Genomic DNA, 21,908 nt, shown 5'->3' with positions numbered 1-21,908 from the left:
ACGTGCGGCGGCGGCGGGGGGCGGCCGCCCGGCCCCGCTGCCCGGGACGGAGCCCCAGGCAAGGCGGCTGTTTGCCGTGGTCCCTAAAATGGCGCGCGTCCACGGGCAGGCAGGGGCAGGAGGCGCCGCGGCCGCCGGGGCCTCGCAGCGCCGCTGCGGTAACGCCGCGTCCCCGGGCGGGAGCGAGGGAGAGGAGCGTTGCCGCAGAGGGCTTTAAACGCCGAAGCGTAAGCCGCCCATTGAGACACTTCACGGCTTTTAAGCCACTCCTGCCATGCTCACCTTCAGCGTTGTCGCTGCGTTTACAAGAAACAACACGCTAGTGCCAGAAAGCAGTAAGCCACGCTTGCATTGCGTCCCGATCCGCGGAACGTCGCTCTGCGGTCTTCTGACGCTATTTGCACGCGAATTCTACCAAGAATACGCGGGGCTTTTTCTCTCAGTTCATGTTTTGATAAATTCGATCAAGATCTTAGAAAAATGCATATCAAAACAGAACATTGGTATCGTTCAAACGCTGGCTGGAGAAACACTGTTAAACGAAGGCAGGTAAAAGGGAATGAGCAGAGATAGTTCTGAGAAAATGCTTTTTCCTTGAAAATGCTTAATTGTTAGAAAAAAAAACCCACAACTTTTTTTTTTTCAGGGAGGAGAGCGGGAGAGAGAAGAATAAACCAACAAATCTCCTGTTCTGAAAAGTTTTGAAGCTAAAGTTTGGCTGTTGCCCAGTTTCCAATCTAAAATAAATACTTTTTGGAGTTTGAAGTTAAGTTCAAAGAAATTCTGAACTGAAGCAGAACATCTTTGTGTTCATCAACTTTTTTTGGTGAAAAATGTTTGACGTGGCTTTTAGTTTCTTTTGAAACAGATTTTCATTTCAAAATGTTCAAGGGTGGGGTACCATTTCCTATCCAGCAATAACCGAAAACCAGTATGAACGAGAAGGGAATTGGTGGGAACAGTTATAAAAAGAGAACTGCAAAGACAGCTTTAGTTATTCAAATTATGCAAAGTTGATCCCAGTAGCAACACCAGTACAAACATAATTTGAAGCGTCTGAAATCAAAAGGTCACATATTGAAGTCACAGTCACAGAAAAGTGCTCTTGAAAATGAGCGCTAAATCGTATCCGGAACGCTGAAAAACTACGCATACTATGGCTATTGCCTTAGGATGTTTGTTTAATTTTGAGAATTCACATGATGTCAGCCTTCGGCCACTACCAAATCTCTGGGGGTTTGGGGGTTTTATTTGTTAGACAATTTGTCTTTGAAAAGAGGGCAGAGTGGAGTCCTCTTTACACTACTTTGTTCAATTATGTATTTGTAATTTTATATATGCAAAATGTTTTTCTTTTTTCTCTCACAACCTGCATAGTTCAGGAAATTAAACTTAATCATCACAGGTGTGATGTAGGAAATGCATACACTATAGCTGTTCAGCTGCTTTTCTTCTTGCAATTGAAAATTACTCATTAGAAAAATTAAAAGAATAGACCATGTTAGGTGAATCCTTTAAATCAGATTATGAAATGAAATTTCATTAACAGCAGGTCCTCCAGATTAAGTTTAAACTCCCAATGAAATGGTGGTGGTAGCAGCAGTGCAAGCACTCTGGTATTATGTTGAATAATAATAAAATGTTTTGGCTATTATGATTACTTATTTCAGATGCCTGTCTTCTGGACTTCCTTAACATTCACGCAGTCAAGCTACTGCATATGCAAGCCTGACTTTACAATGTCACAAATGACATCAGCCCCAATTTGCAGTAATGAAGTACAGGAGTTGTTTTCAAGGGTCAGTCTTGAATAATTAGTGCCAATATAGAATTTGCAAGCACAATTCTCTATCTGAAAATAACAGATTTTAAGTATTTTAAAAGACAGGAGAGAGTTGTGAATGGCTCTTACTCTAGAGATTGACCATCTCTTTTCCTAATGATTTAAAAGGCAACATGAACAGCAACGCATTCTCTTTTTCTTCTGCTGTGTAAAATGATTCTGAAGTGAAGTCAATTTCTTGAAATCCCATCCTTCACTGAAAAGAACAGCAATTAGAAAAACAGTTATTAATCAAGCTCATACAATTCCCGACCCCATAAGAACATTTTAATTGGAACCAGACCACTGCTCTTTGGCATTTCTTCTGAAAGACAGCAGGGCATTCTCTTTCAGAGAGAGATGCCCACCTTTATCACTGCTTTTTCTGTTGAAAAACTAAAGTTATTCAGTAGAGAAATGTTTCTAGACAAGTATGCTTGAAAACATACATACTTGCTTAATCTGATTCCTATACAAATGCAGTACCCGATCCTCCGCTACTTGTGAATGTACTTTAAGCACGACTAATCACTATTGAGTTAAGTGAAGTTATTTGTGGACAAGTTAAATGTATAAAAAAAGTCACCTGATTTGACACTATATTCAGAAAACATGTTAGCAATCATAGCCAGTGCGCATCATATTAACCATTCTTTAAGCACATATTTTGGTAGTTTCATTTCAAAATTCTGGAGTAACAGTATTCAAAGTTCCCAAGGGTACAGTCATTATGCTGTGAAATTCGGTGCTTTCTGGCTCAAGTGGCAGAATTAAAAGCATTCAGATTTTCATCCTTTTCACATTAGATCAGTGTGCTCCCACTGACTTTAATATCCCACTGACTTGCAGGATCCAGTTGTATTTTTTCATCTTTTCAGAAACTTGCATATGTTAATAAGAACTAACAATAAAAATAGACAACTTACCTGAACACTGAAGCATTTTCCATTCCTGCTGAAACTGGTCTCTTAATATTTTTATTTTATTTACTTTTTCTTGGGTAGGAGGCACATAAACTCCAAAGTGAGGTGCAGAAGCACCCACTAATGCTTTGGCTACACTTTGCATAACATTTATCTCTGTGTCCTATTGAAGAAGAAGAAGAAGAAAAAAATACTCCTGGGAACCAAACATTGTTTCAGTAATACATGAAATATTTTCGAACAAGCTTTTGTAATTAAGTTGCTAGTATTAGTAGCAAAAATGAGCAACTTTCCATTTTCAAATAACTGTGTCAAAATGGAGAAGTTTTTTCTGAAAAAGGTAAATTAATTTTATCTCCTGTAAAACTTGTTTCTTTCAACTAGAGAGAGAATATCAGTTTTCCTTTTGTGATTGAAAAGAAATAGTGCTGGGTTAAAGGTAGAAAATGTTAGGAGGGAAGGAGAGCATGGAGCTTGTTTACTTCATGCATCATTTACTTTCTATTGGTAGAAAACAGCGATATATTTTGCTTCATCAAGAAGTGACTTTTTTGGACTCCTGACAGTCTAAATCAATATAATTTGTTTGCAGAAATTATATTCTGAAGTGTCAATAGTATATGAAAATTATTAACATTTATTTGGAAGACTGTAACTCTATTTTATTTTTAAGAGAAAGAAGTATTTTTTCAATTATTCTAAAAAGCAAAGCACATGCATTAGAAAATCCCCGCACATTACAAAATCCTGTTATGGAGCTACCTGCAGAATACCAATATAAAAGTATCAGTAATTTTTTTTAAGATGTATGCCTAACTTCCTTTTTGTCTCTGAGTTTACCCTTCAGAATATCAATAATTCTTTCCCTTTCATACTCCTAATTAGTAATGTGCAAATACACTATTTATGTATACTGCATATCAATGTACAAATTATTTTAGCTTAGATGATTTATGTATCAGCACTGTAAATTAAAACAAATAACATTTGAGAAGACTACAGGATAAAGTATGTCAAAATCCACTTAATGGGCAGCTTAATGAATAGTATATGTTTAATTGGATACTTGCTAGGGAACAGATTAGAATAAGCTTATGTGAACAATTACTCATTGTTTCTCATTAAAGGAGAACTAGAAGGCACAAAACCAATCAAAAGTTACTGTTTCACAGAACACACAGAGCAATTGTGTTACTCACAGCCACAGGATGTGCAAAAGCCAAGAATGTAAGTTGAGCTCTTTAAGAGATTAGACAAATTCATGGAAGATATGCTCGCTGGCACTTTACCACACTCTAGTCTGGATACTCTACCACGTTGAGGATTTCTGTATGTAAACACTAGACTAGGGAAATATCTGTATACTCTTTATTTCCTTTCCCATGCTCTCTATCAGAAACACAGAGCTTGGGCAGATTGGTCCTCAGTTATGTATTATGGCAATAAAGTTCACATAAAGGATATGTGCGATGGAAGTCGTGTGTAATAAAGTACACACCACGGGGGAGAGAAGGATAGGAAATTTAGTGTTTTGTGATAAACAGGACAATGGGCTGATTTCAATCACGTTTGATGGAAAGAGGCCATATAATCAACAGACAAGAAGTGTCTCTTTTCAGGAGACAACTCTGAGCTATGAATTCCAGGTGGAAAGGAGAGTTAACCCCCAAACTGTGGCAAACTGTCAGAACATCTACTGTCTACAGACATCACCACGGGCTCGCGTTCATGCCTCAGCTGCTCAGTCATGCAGGCTGCCTACAGCTCGGTATGCATCTGCGTCTGGTCTTTTTCTCAGGCCAGAGAGAAGCTTGGGCTATTTGCGTCGTGAACTCAGGGGTACCAAATACAGTATAGATACAGCCAATATTTTCTACTGGGCAGCTTGAAGCAGTTCATACCAAGCATACTACTGCTTGATTTGAGTTCTGTCCTAGGTACTTTGAAGTACCACTGCTTAGCACCACTTCTTACCTCGATCACTGCAAAAATTCGAGACTCGGCTAATCCTTGTAGTAAAGAAAATAGCAGAGAAATCCCACTTATTCCAAGGCTCCTATTTGGTCCAACGGCTATTACAGTCAAGTTAGGTTGATAACTGTATGCTACAGGAAGAATGAATCCAAGTACAGCAGAAAAGAAGTCATTTCCTTCAGCATCCTTTAACAACAACAAGAAACTGTTTAGCACAAATGTAAAGCCCCAAATTCCCAGATATAAAACAAAACAGTAATGTGAATCTCAGAAAGTTTTTGATTGACCTAGGAAACAGGATATTGCTCTATTTTTCACAGCAATTTTCCTATTAAACATGCAGATTACTCATCTTTTCTTTAGTGTCTTTGCACTGTAACTTTGCCTTCTTGAAGATGAACTACAGATAGTAGCTACTAAAGGTTTCCTCAGACCTATGCATCCTAATACACTCTAAAGATCTGTGAAGGAGTAGTACCCTGGCAAGGGCAAGAAAAGGAAGTATTTTCAAAGGTCCAAATTGCAGTGAGGGATGTAATTCTCAGTGTCATTTTATGAATTTGTAAATATATTCTATTATTTCTGTTAAAAGAGTTGTCCTCTTCTGTTGTTTCCAGAAAGCAAATCTTACCTCTTTCCAGTTTAGAGAAATATAGTGTTTGGATCCTGTCTTTCCAGACTGTTCTTTCTCACAAATATGTATCACGAGTATTTTTCTGTAAATAAAAAGCACAACTTCCAATGAGATAGAAAGATCTTTTCTTTCATCATTCTTTAAATACTAATTCATAACACAGGAGCAAATAACTATTTGCATTACTACATGCCGTAATGTAAACAATAATTAAAACTGAAATCCTTTTTAAGGTATTTTTAAAAAGAGTATTAAAGACTATGGGCAATTACTTTTAAGAAAAAGGGGAAGTGGCAAAAAAAGTTATAAATAAGCAAAGATGACTTTCAAGAAGAACTCAGCATCAGCAGTATTTGCCCCCTGCAGTTATAGGGGAGTACACCCTATATAGCTAATAACTGCCTTCTTTATTACTTTATATTTTCTATATTCTATTTTCAATAACAATCTAAATTTCAATTAATATAGAAGGATTATACTTTAAACCTACCACTAAACGTATAAAGTGGCACTCAGAGATAGCAGTTTGTCTTTACAGATATATTTGGGGATGTTTTGTATTTTGCCTCAAGCTAAGCTTAATGAACATCAGCTCATGACTGATTCCTTAGTGCAGATTTTATCATATATATGGACACTTATGAACATTTATAAAGCCTTTGGGATTTGAGTCCCTGAAGAGAAACCTCACCCATCTTCTGTGTTTGGTATGATTTCCATGTCTCCAACAAATATACAAAGCACTCTGCAGAAAACAAAGAAAAATACCCATACATTTACAAGTAATTTTTTTCAATTATTGCAACTTGTTTAAAGAGTTTGCATGTAGATTAGATGCATAAAAAAGAATGCATATTGTTTCTGAATCTGGTCCATTAGAAGTATAAAGAAAACACATTTATGACAGCTCAAGGGAACACCTTTTCTCCCACCAAATACTGGGGAGAAAAAACAAAACCAAGAAAATGTCCTCAAGCCAAAACCAATCGAAATCTGACAAAGAAAATGTAGGCTAGCACAGCAGTCATGCTTGCAAATGTTTTGCCTTTGGTAAGTGTACTGGTTTTGGCTGGGATAGAGTTAATTTTCTTCATAGCAGCTAGTATGGGGCTATGTTTTGGATTTATGCTGGAAACAGTGTTGATAATTCAGGAATGTTTTCCTTACTGCTGAGCAGTGCTTACCCAGAGCCAAGGGCTTTTCTGCTTCTCACCCCACCCCAGCAGTGAGTAGGCTGGGGGTACACAAGAAGTTTGGAGGGGACACAGCCGGGACAGCTGACCCCAACTGACCAAAGGGATATTCCAGACCATAGGACGTCATGCTCTGCATGTAAAGCTGGGGGAAGAAGAAGGAAGGGGGGTACGTTTGGAGTGATGTTGTTTGTCTTCCCAAGTCACTGTTACTTAGCGTGATGGAGCCCTGCTTTCCTGGAGATGGCTGAACACCTGCCTGCCGATGGAAAGTAAGTGGTGAATGAATTCCTTGTTTTGCTTTGCTGGTGTGCGTGGCTTTTTGCTTTACCTATTAAACTGTCTTTATCTCAACCCACAAGTTTTCTCACTTTTACCCTTCCAATTCTCTCCCCCATCCCACCATGGGGGTAGCGAGCAAGTGGCTGTGTAAGGCAAAAGGTTTTTGCTGGCATATACAATGATGTTGGTACAACATACTGAAAATGCTATGCATATGGAGATGTTATTTGTTTTAAAATTAAGGTTTCAAAGGCAATTTGCTGTATTTCACACACTTTTATCTTACTTTTACATTTCATCAAGGGGCCCCAAATGCAAAAGATACAAATTTACCTTTGAAATCCAAAACGAACAGAATGTCTTAGTGCAACAGCAACCGAAACAGAACACATGGGTGATTCTGCAATTCCATTGCATACCTATAAAATATATTATTCATTCAGAAATAATTAATGCTGCACAAGATGTCATTTCTTATTTGTAATAACTGTATTTTTACTTGTTTATCTGTATCATTCAAACAAAGCTACAGCTGTATGAAAGGGATCTTAATTAATCTATCATAGTAGCATTAAGAAAATGTTATTAATTAATTTTCTACAGAAAGGCCATATTTGATTATTATGCCAAGGATTGTTCTATTACTTCAACAGTATGGTGCTATGCTGAAAGGTTACTGTAAAAATAGCTTTTGCAGGGGAAGGTCATCTTTACTGGTTCTCTTCATAGTCTGCAGACTGGATACACTCAGTGTGCCAGTAGGCAAACTGCACCAGAAAAATATACCCTATGAAAAGGAGGTTGTCCCTGAATTCTAATTCTGACTCTTCCTTTAACCTAGGCAAGCTATTCCTTTCTGGAAAACACAATGACAGTATTACTCAGTCTACCTTTCAGTATTAATTTGTGTTGTATAGTGCTTTGAACTCTACAGGAAAGCTATGCAAAAAGCTAATGCATGCTCCCCCTCCTCACTCCTCTTTGTCAACACAAAAAGCTCAGCTTAGCATCTGCAACTCATGAAAAGTTTGGAACTCTCTTTCTTTTTGCCAGTTACCATTTTTTTTTTTAATCTATTTATAGGCTTTCCTGGAGGTATATGCAGTCTATCATGTTAGAAAATTGTCCCTGACATCTACATACATGACTTCCAACAGCAAGAAGACGGCTTACAAGAAAGAGGTCATTCTGGCAGTTAATCTTCCTCGCAGGCCTGGTACTACAAAGAGACCTTTTCATTCCAAGGGAGAGACTTACTTATTACGATGTAATAATCTTTTGTTTTCTTAATTTGTTTGCAGTTTTTCTCTATGTATAAAAACTTGAAGAAGCAAAAATACAAACGTGAACACTCTAAGCCTGCCTTCTTTTCATTTCTGATGCTGCAAGAATCAAAATGCTGAATTGGAATTACTCTGTTCAGAATCACAGCATACAGCGGTGTTTTGAACAGCTCTACTAAAGCAATGTGCATGTGTGTAAATCAAAATTTACTTGAGTAAATTGTTGTACAAATAATGGTAAGTGGGTGCAGCTGCACATAGCGTGGCATCTTGTACTGAAGGGCAATGCAGAAGTAAACTCTTTCCTAAATACAGAAGGCAAAACACTGTGCACTGAGTCAGGAAAATTTTTGACATTTCTTGCTCAGATTTCTTGTTGCTGCTCACTGGTGCTTGATAAACTAACTTCTGCTCCCCTCAACTGGAAGAGTGAAGGCCTGGCTCACCTGTATGTCTGAGAGTGATGGGAAGGTTATTACTGAGTCATGCTGTGACTGCAGAAAAGCAGGACAATATTTTGCCCAAAGATCATTAGAAAGATGTCTTGGGGTTAACAACTATCCCCAAGTAGTAGTTGTCTCATCTTGCATACTCATTCTTGTAGCTAAGCACATTCTAGCTGAGATTAGTGGGGTCGTGAACTACATAGTAACTAATATCTGGATGACAATACAGTAAAAGCAGAAATCAAAGGAATCCAACTCTCTCCCCAGCCCCCAAGATCAAAGCAGTTTATTATTACCTCCTTCTTAAGAATTTTATCTAGGATGGCCAACATACTGCCAAGAGAGAGCAAATTTTTGTCCTCTTTCACAATGTCTGCATAAAAGCCACTGTAAAATAAATTACATGAAGAAAAACTAGGTTAGAGGCAATAATGCTTTCAAAGAGGACACTGACAGGGTACTTTGCAGTTAGTATTGACAGGGTACATTTTGTATAGGTGCTACACATTCATTCTCAAAAACCTAGCTCTAGAAGGGAGATGACAACACTGTTGCCTGACAGTCTTGAGCTCTCTGAACCTGTCTCCATTCTGCACTGGAAAGAAAACAAAAATGTCTGACAGTATTCAGGAAATAGAATTTCATTCAAAATTAGACTTTCTAAGACAAAAAGTTGAGCTTCTGAAATCAGACCAGTTTGGTATTTTTTTCAGCTAAAAGTGAACACAGCTTTAAGGCACCTTCCTAGCAAAATCTCTTTCTAAATGAATACATTTGCACTAAATGTTCTATCTCCATTGAAATAGTTTTCTCTAAAAGTATTCTAATTAGTTCTTTAAAGGACTTCAAGGCTACGAGTGATAACCAACACCAATGTCTTCATTTTTCAAAGAAAGCAACTCTGGCTATAACTGAGTAGACTAAGGCCAAGAAGATGACCATGGCAGAAACAGAGGTAGATGACAGCCTGTACAGAGACCTCTCATCCTCATAATTATGTTGAAAATTAAATAGGTAGGACCAACCTGACAAGAGCTTTTATTTCAGTTTTGTCCATTTCCTTCACAAAATGAACAGGTACAGGGAGCAAATGTACTGAACCTTTAGAGTCAGTTGTTGCTGTTTTGATGGGAGGCACTGGAAATAGAATATTTTTCATGTGCAGTTCCAAAAACCTTTCTACTTTGACAGTTTCATTGTTGTTAGTTATCTTAGATTCATGTTCTGTGGAGGGATTTGGATTAGCCTTCTTTAGTAAGTGCAAGTTGGTGCTCAAATTTTGTAAAAATGATGTGTCTAAAGGAAAAAAAAGAGGGGTTTGACATATATTACTTGCTGAGCAGTCTGTTAATATTTGGTTACATTTATTTACAAAACAGAGTACCTCTGTATTCATAGTATGCATATTTATCTCCATGTACTAGCTACAATGTTTCCTGCCATGTATGTTTTCACTGCTGCTACATTTGTTTTAATCTAGTGAAAGGATTTGTGGTAATAAATCTTATGCCCATATTTTTGACACAGAAAACCGTATCCTCAAACAAAGATATCAAAGCACTAGTTTTTGGTGTGATGTTTGCCAGCTTCAGAAGTTCTTTTCAGACCAGCTGAAGACATGGCCTTGAATGAAGCCTCACAGTGCTTCATCAGTCATTTGATGAATAACTGGTAGTTCAATTATTTTAATCCACTGGTATTAATCTTAATAATTTTGAATTTCTGTATGAATCCATTTACCAATCACATTTGCTTGAAGAAAGAGAAGAGTAATTACCTTCATACATCAACCATTTCCAGTAGCGTTTATGTGCTGCTCTCACATTTTGAATAGATTCAACAGCACTACAAAAGAAACAGGATTAACAGTATCAGCACTAATGAAAATATAGGAACCATAACTTACCGCAATGAAAAAGCGAACACAAAAAATCCAACTGAAAATGAACAAGCTCTGGTCTATTCCAAGAATGCAGAACAGAAAGATAAAAAGAATAAGGCTCAATGAGGAGATTGCTTGGAAAGATTAGATACAAGAGACAAAAAAGAAAAGTGAAGAACACATGCAGTATGTACACACATTGAGTGAAATCCCAACCCTGCTGTTGGAAGAAGCACCCTGACCCTGACTTCAGGAAAGGCAAGATTTCACTCGTCTGTCTTTGCTCTGTCAGAGATTTTATCTACACAATGTAAAGATGTAATTAGATTTACTCAAAAGCAAGACTATCTGTTCAGGAACCAAGTAAGTCACATTCCCTGCTATTCTTTGTGTTGAAATCTTTTTTATTATCACTGGTATTTGCAGCACTATAGGCAAATGTCCTATTATGTTAGCTATCATACAAACATTAATTCAGGTCATGTTAAATCCAGGACAATTTCTGTCCTTGGAGATTATTTGTAAGGTGTTCAGGAGCTGGACTGATATAATGAATAAATATAATCAACTCTCCATTACCTAGGATGATAGCAACCTGAGATACTACAGTTGGTAGAGAAGACAAAGAGGTAATACAGGGGCTATGGAATGTGCTGGGAGCAAAATAACCAGCTTTGCTCCATCAGAGTTTACCAAACCCAACTCTGCTCACAGCCTGTGTATATCTACACTGCTTCCCTGACTGATCTGAGCTCCAAGTTTTACCTATCACAGCCAACTGGTAGGTGCTGCCACCAAAATGCATTAGGAGCATTACTGCTGAAAAAAAAGCACGGGACAGCTACTGAGGTGGGAGGGAGACTGAGGACAGAACATGGAGATGTGGAGGAGATAGTACAGACAGGTAGAGAGAAAGACAGTTTATATGTAGGACTGATTCAGGCTCCAGGTTCAGAATGCTTTACTAGGTCAGATTCACCACGGTGCAAACACAATCTTACTGTCTCCAAAAAGAAGTCAGACCTGAAGTTTAATTATCTTGGTACAGCTCCACACAGTCGAGTGCTTTCACACCCCAGGCCTCGATGCTCTGCATTCCAGAAACACAAGCAGTCATCAAGACTGGCTCTGCACAGCATCAGCTCTCACTGATAAGAGAAAGGTTAGCTCCAGCTATTGTTCTACTACAGGAACTGAAGCGGCCCTGGAGTCTGAAGAACTAATCCTTGCAATTACATACTTTCCCAAATACTGGCTGTTATTAACTGGCATTGCCTTGATTACAGCAGGATTGTCTCAGCCTTGAGTGAGATGGATCTCCACAGGATAACAAGGCCGAAGGATAAATAGCATAAAATTATAAGCCATTAAGTTCTCACAACTTGAAATAATTTCAGAAACAAAAGTATACAAAACTGTACCTTGGATGACATTTTTGGAAAGCAAGTTATCCAAAGCAGAAGACAATATATTATAAAGCATCATATTAAAACCTTGCTTCAGCAAAATGTTCAAAGCATGCATGCCTTCAGTCTCTTTGATAAATACATGGGTTGTTCTAAAATTCTTCATATGCTTACCTTAGGCAAGGTGCCATTTCTCCAGTTATTTGAGGTACAGGATCTCCAAGCAAAGTTTTTACAGTCATGCAGACTGATTCAGACAATGACTTTAAGTGGTATCCACCCTAGAAAAAAGTATTTTGTGTCACCTAAGGAACAAGTACTTGTAACATCTATCTGAATATCATCTTGGAAAATAAATTAAGGTTTTGAAATATATCTGAATTTACATAAACGGAAGCTGACATGCAAGTACATCTAAGTCAATGATTTTCAATATGAAAACAGTAAGTTAGAGGCTACTTGCTGAACTTCACTGGCATCCAATGACTCAACTCACTTAATCATGGTTCAGTTTATTTCAGAAATCAGTCATGACTTTGCCATGAAAACCCTGGAAACATACACCTTCTCCATTCCTATCCGTGATATGCTATCTTCAACAATTCTTGTGGAAGATTCCTTAGAAGGCAAATACTATCGCTGTCCTCTAAAATGTCTGTAAAAGGGAAATTTCTCACAGGCTGACACTTTTAAGATATGGTTGTCCTAATGGTTTGGCAGAATTTGGAGATTTAAGACTGCTAGATTGCAGATGATAGGTTGCTTGCTGCATACCACCTGTGGAGCAGTCACATCATCTGTATTAGGAGGGGATGCTTATTTGCACTTCAGCTAGCAGAAAGAAGTATCTATAATAACCTGCTGGAGAGAACGATGATGGAAGAAAGGTCATGCAAAACAGAGGTCAAGTGAATCAATCAATAAACAGTTCACTCTTGGAGACCTTGTTGGCAGTAATATTTCCGCACACTTATTTACCTGAAAAGCCACTATTTTTCTAACATGCAGCAGAAATAGGGAGTTGAAATCTAGATTTCAAAAGGAGGAAACATTTTTAATTGTTTAAAAAAAATTTAAAAAGAGCATTTAAAAAAAGAGCTTGCATAGAGGCTTTTAATCAAAAAAGAGGGAATTTAGGAAGAGCTTCATTACTAAGTAAGAGTATATTTAGCTTAAAGGTTTTTTAAACTCTCCTGGAGTAAGACATACTTGTAGAAACATTGATAATGCAGCTTATCCACTAAATATATTTTAATGAGTTTGGGACTATCCAGAGCAGCAGACCTAGTCACTGTTCACAAGAACTGAACATATCTGTGGCAGCTATGTTTTTTTGAACAAAAAAAATCAGTTTTTAAAGACGTGCATTTCTTTTAATGTATAAGGGCATTGTCAAACCTTAGCCATTTTTGCATTCCTGATTCTCAAAAGAAAGATAAAAAGAATTATTCTGTTAAGAAGTTTTGCTTCCTAGCTTCTAGCTTGCCCTGTATGGCTCTAATACAAAGACCCTTCCCCTGGGAGTATGTTTCAAAAGTCTTTACCTCTAGGATGACACACAGCTTTCCATTAGCTAACTGCATCACGAAATGGGTAAGGTGGGCAAAAACCTCTGGAGTGGCATTCATCTGACCCTAAATCAAAGAAAAAATTTTAAGAGATGAAACCCTGAATCAAAAACGTTGGTAAAAAAAACCCCATACAATCTGAAATACACAAGTCTGAGTTGGAATACTGGACCACTTGCCTCTCATTGTATCTAACAAAATACTGAACCAACTGCTTTAAAGGAAGGTGCAAAAACCAACACAGTAATTATGCCTATGGAACAATCTGTCTTTACGTGTCTTATTGTAGTATTTAATGAGGTGGGGTCAGTTTAAAGACTCAAACAGGTATTTTTAGCTTGGTCAAAGTGAATTTCACCTAGCAATCACAGGACACTTAAGAGGTAGGAATATTTTGTGAACAGATTCATGACTGACAACACAAAGGCCACAAGTTACTTACTTCAGGGTCTCCAATTCCAGAATCATATCCAGCGGAGACAATAACCAGTTCAGGATCAAACTGTTATAAAAACAGAGAGAGTTGTAGCACATTCTTATGTCCTATTTTCAATCTTTTACTGGATTTCAATTGTACCATGTTCAGCTGTTATTTCACACAAATGAACACAAATAAAGACTCTTCCTGAATAAAAACTAAGATTACCCTTTTATACTATTTTCATTCTTGCTGGAGAAGTTGCAGATCATTAGATTGAATATTTAAAAGCTAACATTCCATATATACTATTCAGTTGATCAGGACATCAGTCATACCAGCAGAAATAATGTGTTAACTGTGCTACCAGCAATTACTGCATTTCTACAAAATATTCAATGGCACCTGCTTAAGAATTACTTCGGAAGTAGTCTTTGGTTTTGCTGTTCAAATAGCAGAGCAGTAAAAAGTTACCTCAAAAGCCATTGGAAGCAACACATGGAAAAATGCAGCAAGATAATCTGAATTTCCCATCCCAACCTGCAAAATATGAGAAATATAGGTCATATTTTCTTGTTGGAATAACAAATTTTCTAAGGTTCTTCAAGACTTTAGGGAAAGATAGTATCAAAAGTTAAAGAAAAGGGAACCTTATGAGGTCAAGTAAAACAAACTCCATTTAAGTAAAGTGCATAAATATCCACCGTATTTAGTCTTAAGTATAAGCTTCTGTTCTCTGCTGAACAAGGATGTAATCATCTCCTGAAACACTTTCTGATTTGATGGCTAGGTAAGATATTCAAAAAGAAACAAATATGTGTATGTTTTTCTCTCCCTCTTTTTTTTTTTTTAAAAACATTATCACATTCTGAGCCATATTTTTCAGCAGACATTCCATTGACAGGAAGGAGGTACACCGTGCTACGACGTCTGTGAAGCAAGTGAAGCAGTGCACCTCTCAAAGTGTTACACAAAGCACGAGATAACAAAGCTATTGCACTTGCTTTGTTGTGCTGTAAGCAAAATTTACCTTGTTCCAAGGCAAATTTATGTTAAAACCTTTTCCTTTTCCCAGACCCACAGCATCATAATCTGATTCTTTGAGTGATGGCCAGAATTCCTGATGTTCATAGCGATGCCAGGAAAAATACAAAACACTGAAAGATACAAAAAACAAATCCAACTTGATTAAAAGATTCTGAAACTGACTTTATATTCTGAACCTGGTGACTTAGTTCTCTTAATGGACTTGGACTGTGAAACTTGGTACAGTAGCTCCTATACCAAAATTAACGTAAAAATTAACCTGCTAAAAATTTCTTGTATGCATGCACTCCATTCAGATCAAAGACAGACAGTGCATCTTCAAAAGAGCAGAATTGTTTCTAGAACCTACTTCTGTGGCCTTTCTGAAAACAATATAAAGCTCATGTATTTTATCCAACTACTACTCGAATACTTTAATGGAGAGATTCATGAGTACAGAGCATAGATGTATTACCTGAATACTGGCACAAAGAGATCTTACTACTGGCAAACCAAGGTAATCATACTGCTCATTTTGTGTTTGTTATTCTTTAAAGTAGAACAGATTTACATATTTATTTTTTGTTAAGATTTTTCCCTCTATTTTATAACAAGTAAAAAACAACAGAGTTACTAAAATAGCAAGGAGAATGTTTTGTAAGATTCTAGGTTTAGAAATGGAAGAAATCTTATTCTCTACAGAGACAAGCAATCTTTAATCAGCTAACATAAAAAAAAAAAAAAATCATTCAAACCTTGGATCCTCTTCAAATATATATTGAGTTCCTTGCCCATGGTGCACATCCCAGTCAACAATTAGGATTCTGCATAGATCAGTAAAAGAAAACATTCAGCGGAAGAACCACAGCATCTTGATCTAAAGAATGTACAGATGAATAATGTTTTTCTGACCCAAAAGGTACAAGACACCCAGAAAGCTCTAGGCATTAATCTAAAACAGTAGAATGTCAAACTGTTATCTAAATGCCATACTTGGGTATGAAAAGCTTCTATAGAGTCAACCACGCACTTACCTCTGTAGACCGTATTTCAGTTTTGCATATTCTGCTGCAATAGCAACATTGTTGAACAAACAGAACCCATTAGCTGCATTTCTCTGGCTGTGGTGACCTGGAGGTCTAAAGCAAAGTTTTATATGGTTACAACAAAAGAAATTTTGGTAAGAAGTGAAAACTTTCTCACATGTTTTCTTACCTTACTAATGCCATTCCATTGTGCACTTTTCCTGACATCACAGCATCCACCAGCTCCAAAGTCGCTCCTACTGCTAGTCTGGCACAACGGTAAGTGTTCTGAAAAAGAGAAACTCATAGTTGTCGTCAATCACTCATCAGCTTGTTTTAAACTAATAACACATGACGTGCTTTTGCACCCCAACAGCAAATTGTCTTGACATAAATCTACCCAGCTGAGGTTGTATGCAGATAGTTGAAAGCAGAATTTTACAACAGATTCCAATGTGCTTTCTACTAGGTTTACCTGTGATCACCATATCCTTTATAAGGATATTCTGCCTGAAGCAGTTAAGAAATATGAGATGGACATACTGAACTGACTAGTGGAATAACATGGCATCTTTGAAAATAAGGAATGAAACCTTACAGAAAGAAAACACAAAAGACTTCACCTCCATTACCTGGCACAACATTTAAGAGCAACTGTTATCAAAATGTGATTTGCAGGTCACTAATGGTCTACAGTGACATTAAGTGACAAAAATAAAGCTCAAATTTGAGTAGTGTGCTATACTGGCATGATACAATTACAGAATAGATGACAGGACACTTAACCCACTTAAATTACAGCATTACACTGAACTTGAAACAGAGAACAATATCATAAATAAATGCAAGTCTACTTAAATAGCAAAAAATGTATTGCCAATTTTCCTACTTAGAAAAGTGCGACTCAGATGCAATAGCACAAATACTTGTAACTCCCAATAGAGGAAGCAGCTTAACTTACATACCTGATGGAAGAAAAAAGCATCATAATTTCCAGAGACTTTTTTCAGTTCCTCTTCATTCATTGTCTGGGTGCTTTTTGCCACTTCCAAGTGTTCTGAACTGCAGAGGAGAGAGATTAACACAACACTTAACTAAGCAACTATAAAGGGGTTTTTTTTAATGCAAAATGTAATGAAAAGTAACAGAATATATGTTAAAAGGGGCTTTCTGTGAGACTCTACAAGTCCAATAGGTACTCTGGAACACTAGTTGTAGGATATAGTGAAAAAAATAAGGAACGCTCTGAAAGCAAGGGTTCTTGGATGTCTTAAGAACATGACATTCTTCTCCCTTTTCCAGCTGTAAGAGTAATTAGTCTTGCTTTCAAAAAAAGGCTCTTTGTTGATCATGAAGCAATCTATTTTGCAATCCACACTACACACAGATACCATCCCAACAAGAACTAAACTAGGATTCTGACAGTCATCAGAGTGTGAATTATAACTCTGAGAATGTGCATCTAGTCCTCCCTTGTTCTGTGGAAAACAAGTATTTGAATAAATCCCTTACTGGCTGTGTGCTAGCTCCCTCTTTTCACTAGTTCAAGATTGAAATAAATACTAAGGCACTAGCATCAATGTTCCCCCAAATCCCTGTCACTGCTCTCCTGCCCTTGTGTAGTGAGCTGGAAATGGAAGCTGATGGCATCTACTCTCCCATCTGTGTCCTAATCCAGGATACAATGACCATATATGCATTCCTCTAGGTGGACAATGCCAAAGCAACTGGAATTTCACAACAAAACAAAACACCCTAGTGCTGCCTAATGGAAGTAAAGGTAAACAATGGCTTAAAAATTAAGGCATTAACAGCAATAAAACCGTATGAACCTGAATGACTGTATAATTACTAGTTTAACTTCAGCAGCGGCCTCATAACTAACTGTGAACACAAACAAAACATTTTTATAGGAGTTATAAATTTGTTTCAATCTAAAAGTGTTTTAGAAAGGAAAGAGCTCTATTATCTTTAGCTTACCTATGGAAACCAAGACAAGACTTTGTGAAGCGATTTGTCCCCAGTCATCTAGCAGGAGCAACTCCACTGCAAATAGTGATCAGGCCTCTTCCATAACCAATCAACAATGTATTTACTATGAAAATCAATTGCATTCTAACAAACAAGCATGTTCTTAGGAAAAATACTGTTCTAGAATCTGAAAATTTAAGCATGACTTGGGATCAAGCTATGGTCCTCGTCACAGGTGTCAGGGCCCTGGGTACATCCTTTCCCTCCTGGGGTTTGGCTGCTGGGTTCAGAACCAGCAGAGATAGTACAGCTGGTCACCTTGAAAGAGAGAGCTAGAAGGAGCCTCAGTGGAGGCTCCCTCCAAACAGCTCTGCCAAGAAGACTCAGCAGAGGCTCCCCCTCCTTCCCTTGGCATTTGCTCTTAAGACAAGGCTCTCACCGTCTGCTACGTTGCAGCTGCATTGTATAGCCATGTCTGTGTCTGGCCATGAACGCCGCTCATCTGGACCTGGACCCTGACCTGTGGAATGACTCTCTAGCTTGACCTCAGACCTGCCATGTCACTATGGCCTCGTCGGGCCATCTAAACTTATGCCTGAATCTGGTTACCATCACTGGACCTGTGCTGCTTGCCTCGATTGGGTATTGTGGGGTTGTGCCCTTGTCCATGAAGCCACTGCCTCTAGCTGCTTTGTCATGCTCTGCTCCCTACTCCCCTTGCCTTTCAGAGACGGCTGCCCTTGCCGCTCCCTGACAAGGCTAAATCAGCGAACAAGCAACACGCAGAATCATCTGCAGTTGGTTGCAGAATCATCACACCAAAGTGACAAATGCCAGAGCAGACTTCACTGCCGTGACTTGAGAACAGGCAGGCTGCCCCCTTAACTTCCCCTCCCGCCAGAATTAGAGGCAAAGCGTTTCTTTGTGGTTCACTCTCTCTCAAAGATGCTTGGGAGAAAGAGGAGGTTATTATTATCTTTCTAAAGAAATACCCATTTTTCTACACTTCTTAAAAGTCTTGTCCCAATTTTTATTAGAAGTTTACTTTTAATCCTATGTATAAATCAGCATGCGTTGCTTAAGAACCCAAAGAGTGGGAATGGGGATTTAGTGGAATAGCAGATTCATACTTCAGCACCTACAGCATGCTCAACATTATTTGTCTAACTTTAAGTGTGACACATTTTCCATTGAAATTACTGGAAGTCATTGAGTTTTGGAGCAGACCTTTTCAAATGGAGCAAAATATGACCTGGAAGTATGAGATGTGTTATTTCACTGAATTAATCCGAATGGTGATGAAAGTAAGTTTCAGACCTGTGAACCAACAGGATCTCTTCCTTGCTTCCTTCTCTGGCAGGCATATGAACACATCTTTCCACAAGATGGTAATGTTTAAGCTGGTCATAGGAGGATGACAGTCTTTCTGGCACTTCAATATAACAAACAGGACTAAAAATAAGCAATAATCATATTACTATAATACCATACCAGCACAGCTAACAAATACACTTCATAATGCCTAGCTTTTAACTTCCCATTGTAAGAAGATTCATTACCCTCAGAGGAACACAGGAGAGTACAAGGAAAATAAAATCTTTAAATACTTTGTTTTGGAATTGAACCAAAAATTGGTTCTAAAATACCTAAGCAGAAGATTATATATGGTTCTTAAGTAAAAAAGAAACAAAACAGCATCATTTTTTTTTCCTCTCTCACCACTGAAAGTAGCAACACTTAACTACAGACACAGGAATGCTGAAATGAAAAGCTGTACATTACAATGAAGGTGAAAAGAGAAGAAGCGGGTTTGGAGAGAAGACAACAGTGGACTGTTTCTCTGAGCACTGCAAAGGTACTGGTCTAATGTATGTAAATTTAAGCAAGTGGCATATACCAATTTCTAACTGAATTTAATTGACGAGTTCCAGCTGATGAGTATTATCTACATGTTTTTTTCCAAGATCTTTACGAACAATTTAATTAGCTTAGAATACTTTATCTAGGGGGCTGCTCAGATGCTTAAAGCTAACACTTCTTATTAAGGCCTACCAGGCTGGAGGCCTACAGCTTCTCAAATCCAGCTTCAGATTATCATTACATTATCATTACAGCATCTGGATACAAACTGGGAATAAAATAAAAAAAAATTTTCCAAAAGGAGACTTTCTATTCACTAGGAAAACGACAGGGTACCTCTAACTAGGCATTTCCTATTACATTTACAAAAACCATATTTACTTGGTACTTCTCTCAGAGAAATCCTAAAAAGAAGCTATTCATAAAAAGGACGGCAGTGACTTACTCACTCCAAAGTAGTTTATGAGTGGTCATCTCCTCATCATAAATCAGTGCTGTTCCTGAAGCCATTGCTACAGACAGAATAAAACAAAAATCCCAAGACACATATTTCAGGCAAGAAGTAAACTTATATTAAAACAAACTTAATATTGTATTAGCCAGTGAGAATATATGTTCACAGCATTATCTACTTGCATGACAATTTTGCACTTTAGACTTTGTACTTACAGGACAAAATCAAAGAAAATCATTTAGGAGGAGCCCTGACAAGGCCAAGGAGTCCAAAGCTAATAGCACAGACCTTGAAACCAGATGCACACGGGTAAGATTCACGATTATCTGGATTTTCAAAACCTCGGCGCAGGTATTTCTGGTGCAGGTGGAGGGGTTACGCCATCTCTCCAAGCCTCTCCAGCCCACGCTCGGGGCCTTACAAAGGCCGTCAAGGATCTGAGCACAGGCCTGCACAGGCCTCCTCGGCCCGCCATTACACACAGACCCTTACCTGTCACGGCTGACGTGAAAGGAAACAGCTGCTTGCGAAAGCTGAAGTTACAAAGCCACAAAGTATGAAAAACACGATTACATACACCACGGGTCGAACAATTAGGGGGATCTGTTGTGCTTAAAACTTTAACGGTCTTTCAAAAAACCCACGAGAGGCATTTAAGAGAAACAAAGAGACCGAAGAAAGCGAGATTAAACCGCACAGCTGGCCGCTAGGCCACCTCACCGAAGCCCCGGAGCCGCCGGAGGGCGCGTTAACGTGGGCCGTGGGCCGCGGGCCCGCTCCGCTCCGCGCCTCGCCTCGCCTCGCCTCCCGCCCGCCGGGGAAGCCCGGCAGCCTCAGGCGCCCTGACACAGAGCCGCCCGGGCCCCGCAGCGGGCCGCCGGCAGGCCCCGGCCTCCGGAGGCGGCGAAGGCGGGAAGCCAGCGCGCCTCAGCTACACGGCCCCGGCTTCGGCCCCGCGGCCGGCAACGCCTCAGCCCGGCCGCCCGCTCCTCCCCGGCGGCGGCGGTGGGAGTGTCGAGCGGAGCCCCCGCCCCGCCGCCGGCCCTGAGCGCGCCGGGCGGCCCGGCGGGGTGAGCGGCGTTTAAGCTCTTGAATTCAATTGTCAGCGGCAGCGGTGCCGCTGTACACTTCACTGGTGTGTAACGGGAGGCCTTAAAGTATGTACAAAGAGAAACCTTTGCTTTGCCAGAGCTCTCTGAAGTAGGCCCGGCGGTTTGAGTTGTATTTTCGTGCCAAGGACAATTCAACCGCAGGTGCTGCCAAGTTTTTAGCACGTAAGAAACCCAAGACCAAAAACCCCACGACCCTGGACTGTACGGTGTCCTATCATATGAAGAGGAAAAAAACCAAATACTTGAACGAAAATGATGCCGCCTTCATTTTGGGGGAGTAGCGCGAACCTCGCTGTCCGCAGGTAACACACACCGTACCCCCTCACGGCGGGCGGGTGCCGACGCTTCTCCCGCAGGTCCTAAGCGGGTCTCGGGCAAGGCAGGGACGGGCTCCTGGAAACATTTACCGGCTCTCCTGCAGGGACCAGCACAGGCTCAGCAGCGTCGAATGAACTGAGCTTTCGAGCAACCTACTTTTCTCTAAGCAGCGGCTTCATTCTACGGTATAAACTGAATATAGGTCGTTTCGACTTTTTTTCCCCCGAATTTCTACTAGTTTTCCAGTTCACGGTAGAAAGTGATGGAGCCGGTGTCATTAGGAGCATGCATACAAACCTGCGCTTACCAGG

At 39.1% G+C, this 21,908-nt stretch overlaps 1 protein-coding gene across 6 annotated transcripts; it reads right to left on the bottom strand.

The window, feature by feature from the left end:
- Positions 1–1,161: 1,161 nt before the first annotated feature.
- On the bottom strand, positions 1,162–21,157 carry HDAC10 (histone deacetylase 10). Of its 6 annotated transcripts, none has more exons than XM_052790863.1 (21): positions 20,456–21,155; positions 20,159–20,225; positions 19,171–19,305; positions 16,848–16,944; positions 16,073–16,170; positions 15,892–15,996; positions 15,613–15,681; positions 14,862–14,988; positions 14,306–14,371; positions 13,856–13,915; positions 13,390–13,479; positions 12,020–12,126; positions 10,335–10,402; positions 9,583–9,853; positions 8,854–8,944; positions 7,162–7,247; positions 6,045–6,098; positions 5,351–5,435; positions 4,720–4,905; positions 2,749–2,908; positions 1,162–2,039 (listed from the first exon to the last, which is right to left on the bottom strand). In XM_052790863.1, exons 2-21 carry the CDS (start codon positions 20,221–20,223, stop codon positions 2,014–2,016), a joined length of 2,046 nt encoding a protein of 681 aa, XP_052646823.1. In that variant the 5' UTR covers positions 20,224–20,225; positions 20,456–21,155; the 3' UTR covers positions 1,162–2,013. The 6 variants fall into 6 exon arrangements, 5 of the variants coding, with proteins under 5 accessions (XP_052646823.1, XP_052646821.1, XP_052646822.1 ...); XM_052790861.1 differs by having other exon boundaries at positions 20,660–21,155; XM_052790862.1 differs by having other exon boundaries at positions 20,888–21,155.
- Between the last annotated feature and the right edge of the window lie 751 nt (positions 21,158–21,908).

Source organism: Harpia harpyja, chromosome 6 (assembly GCF_026419915.1).
Source record: "Harpia harpyja isolate bHarHar1 chromosome 6, bHarHar1 primary haplotype, whole genome shotgun sequence".
NCBI lineage: Eukaryota > Metazoa > Chordata > Aves > Accipitriformes > Accipitridae > Harpia > Harpia harpyja.
Note: the sequence above shows the minus strand (reverse complement) of the source record. Positions and strands in the feature narration are given on the sequence as shown.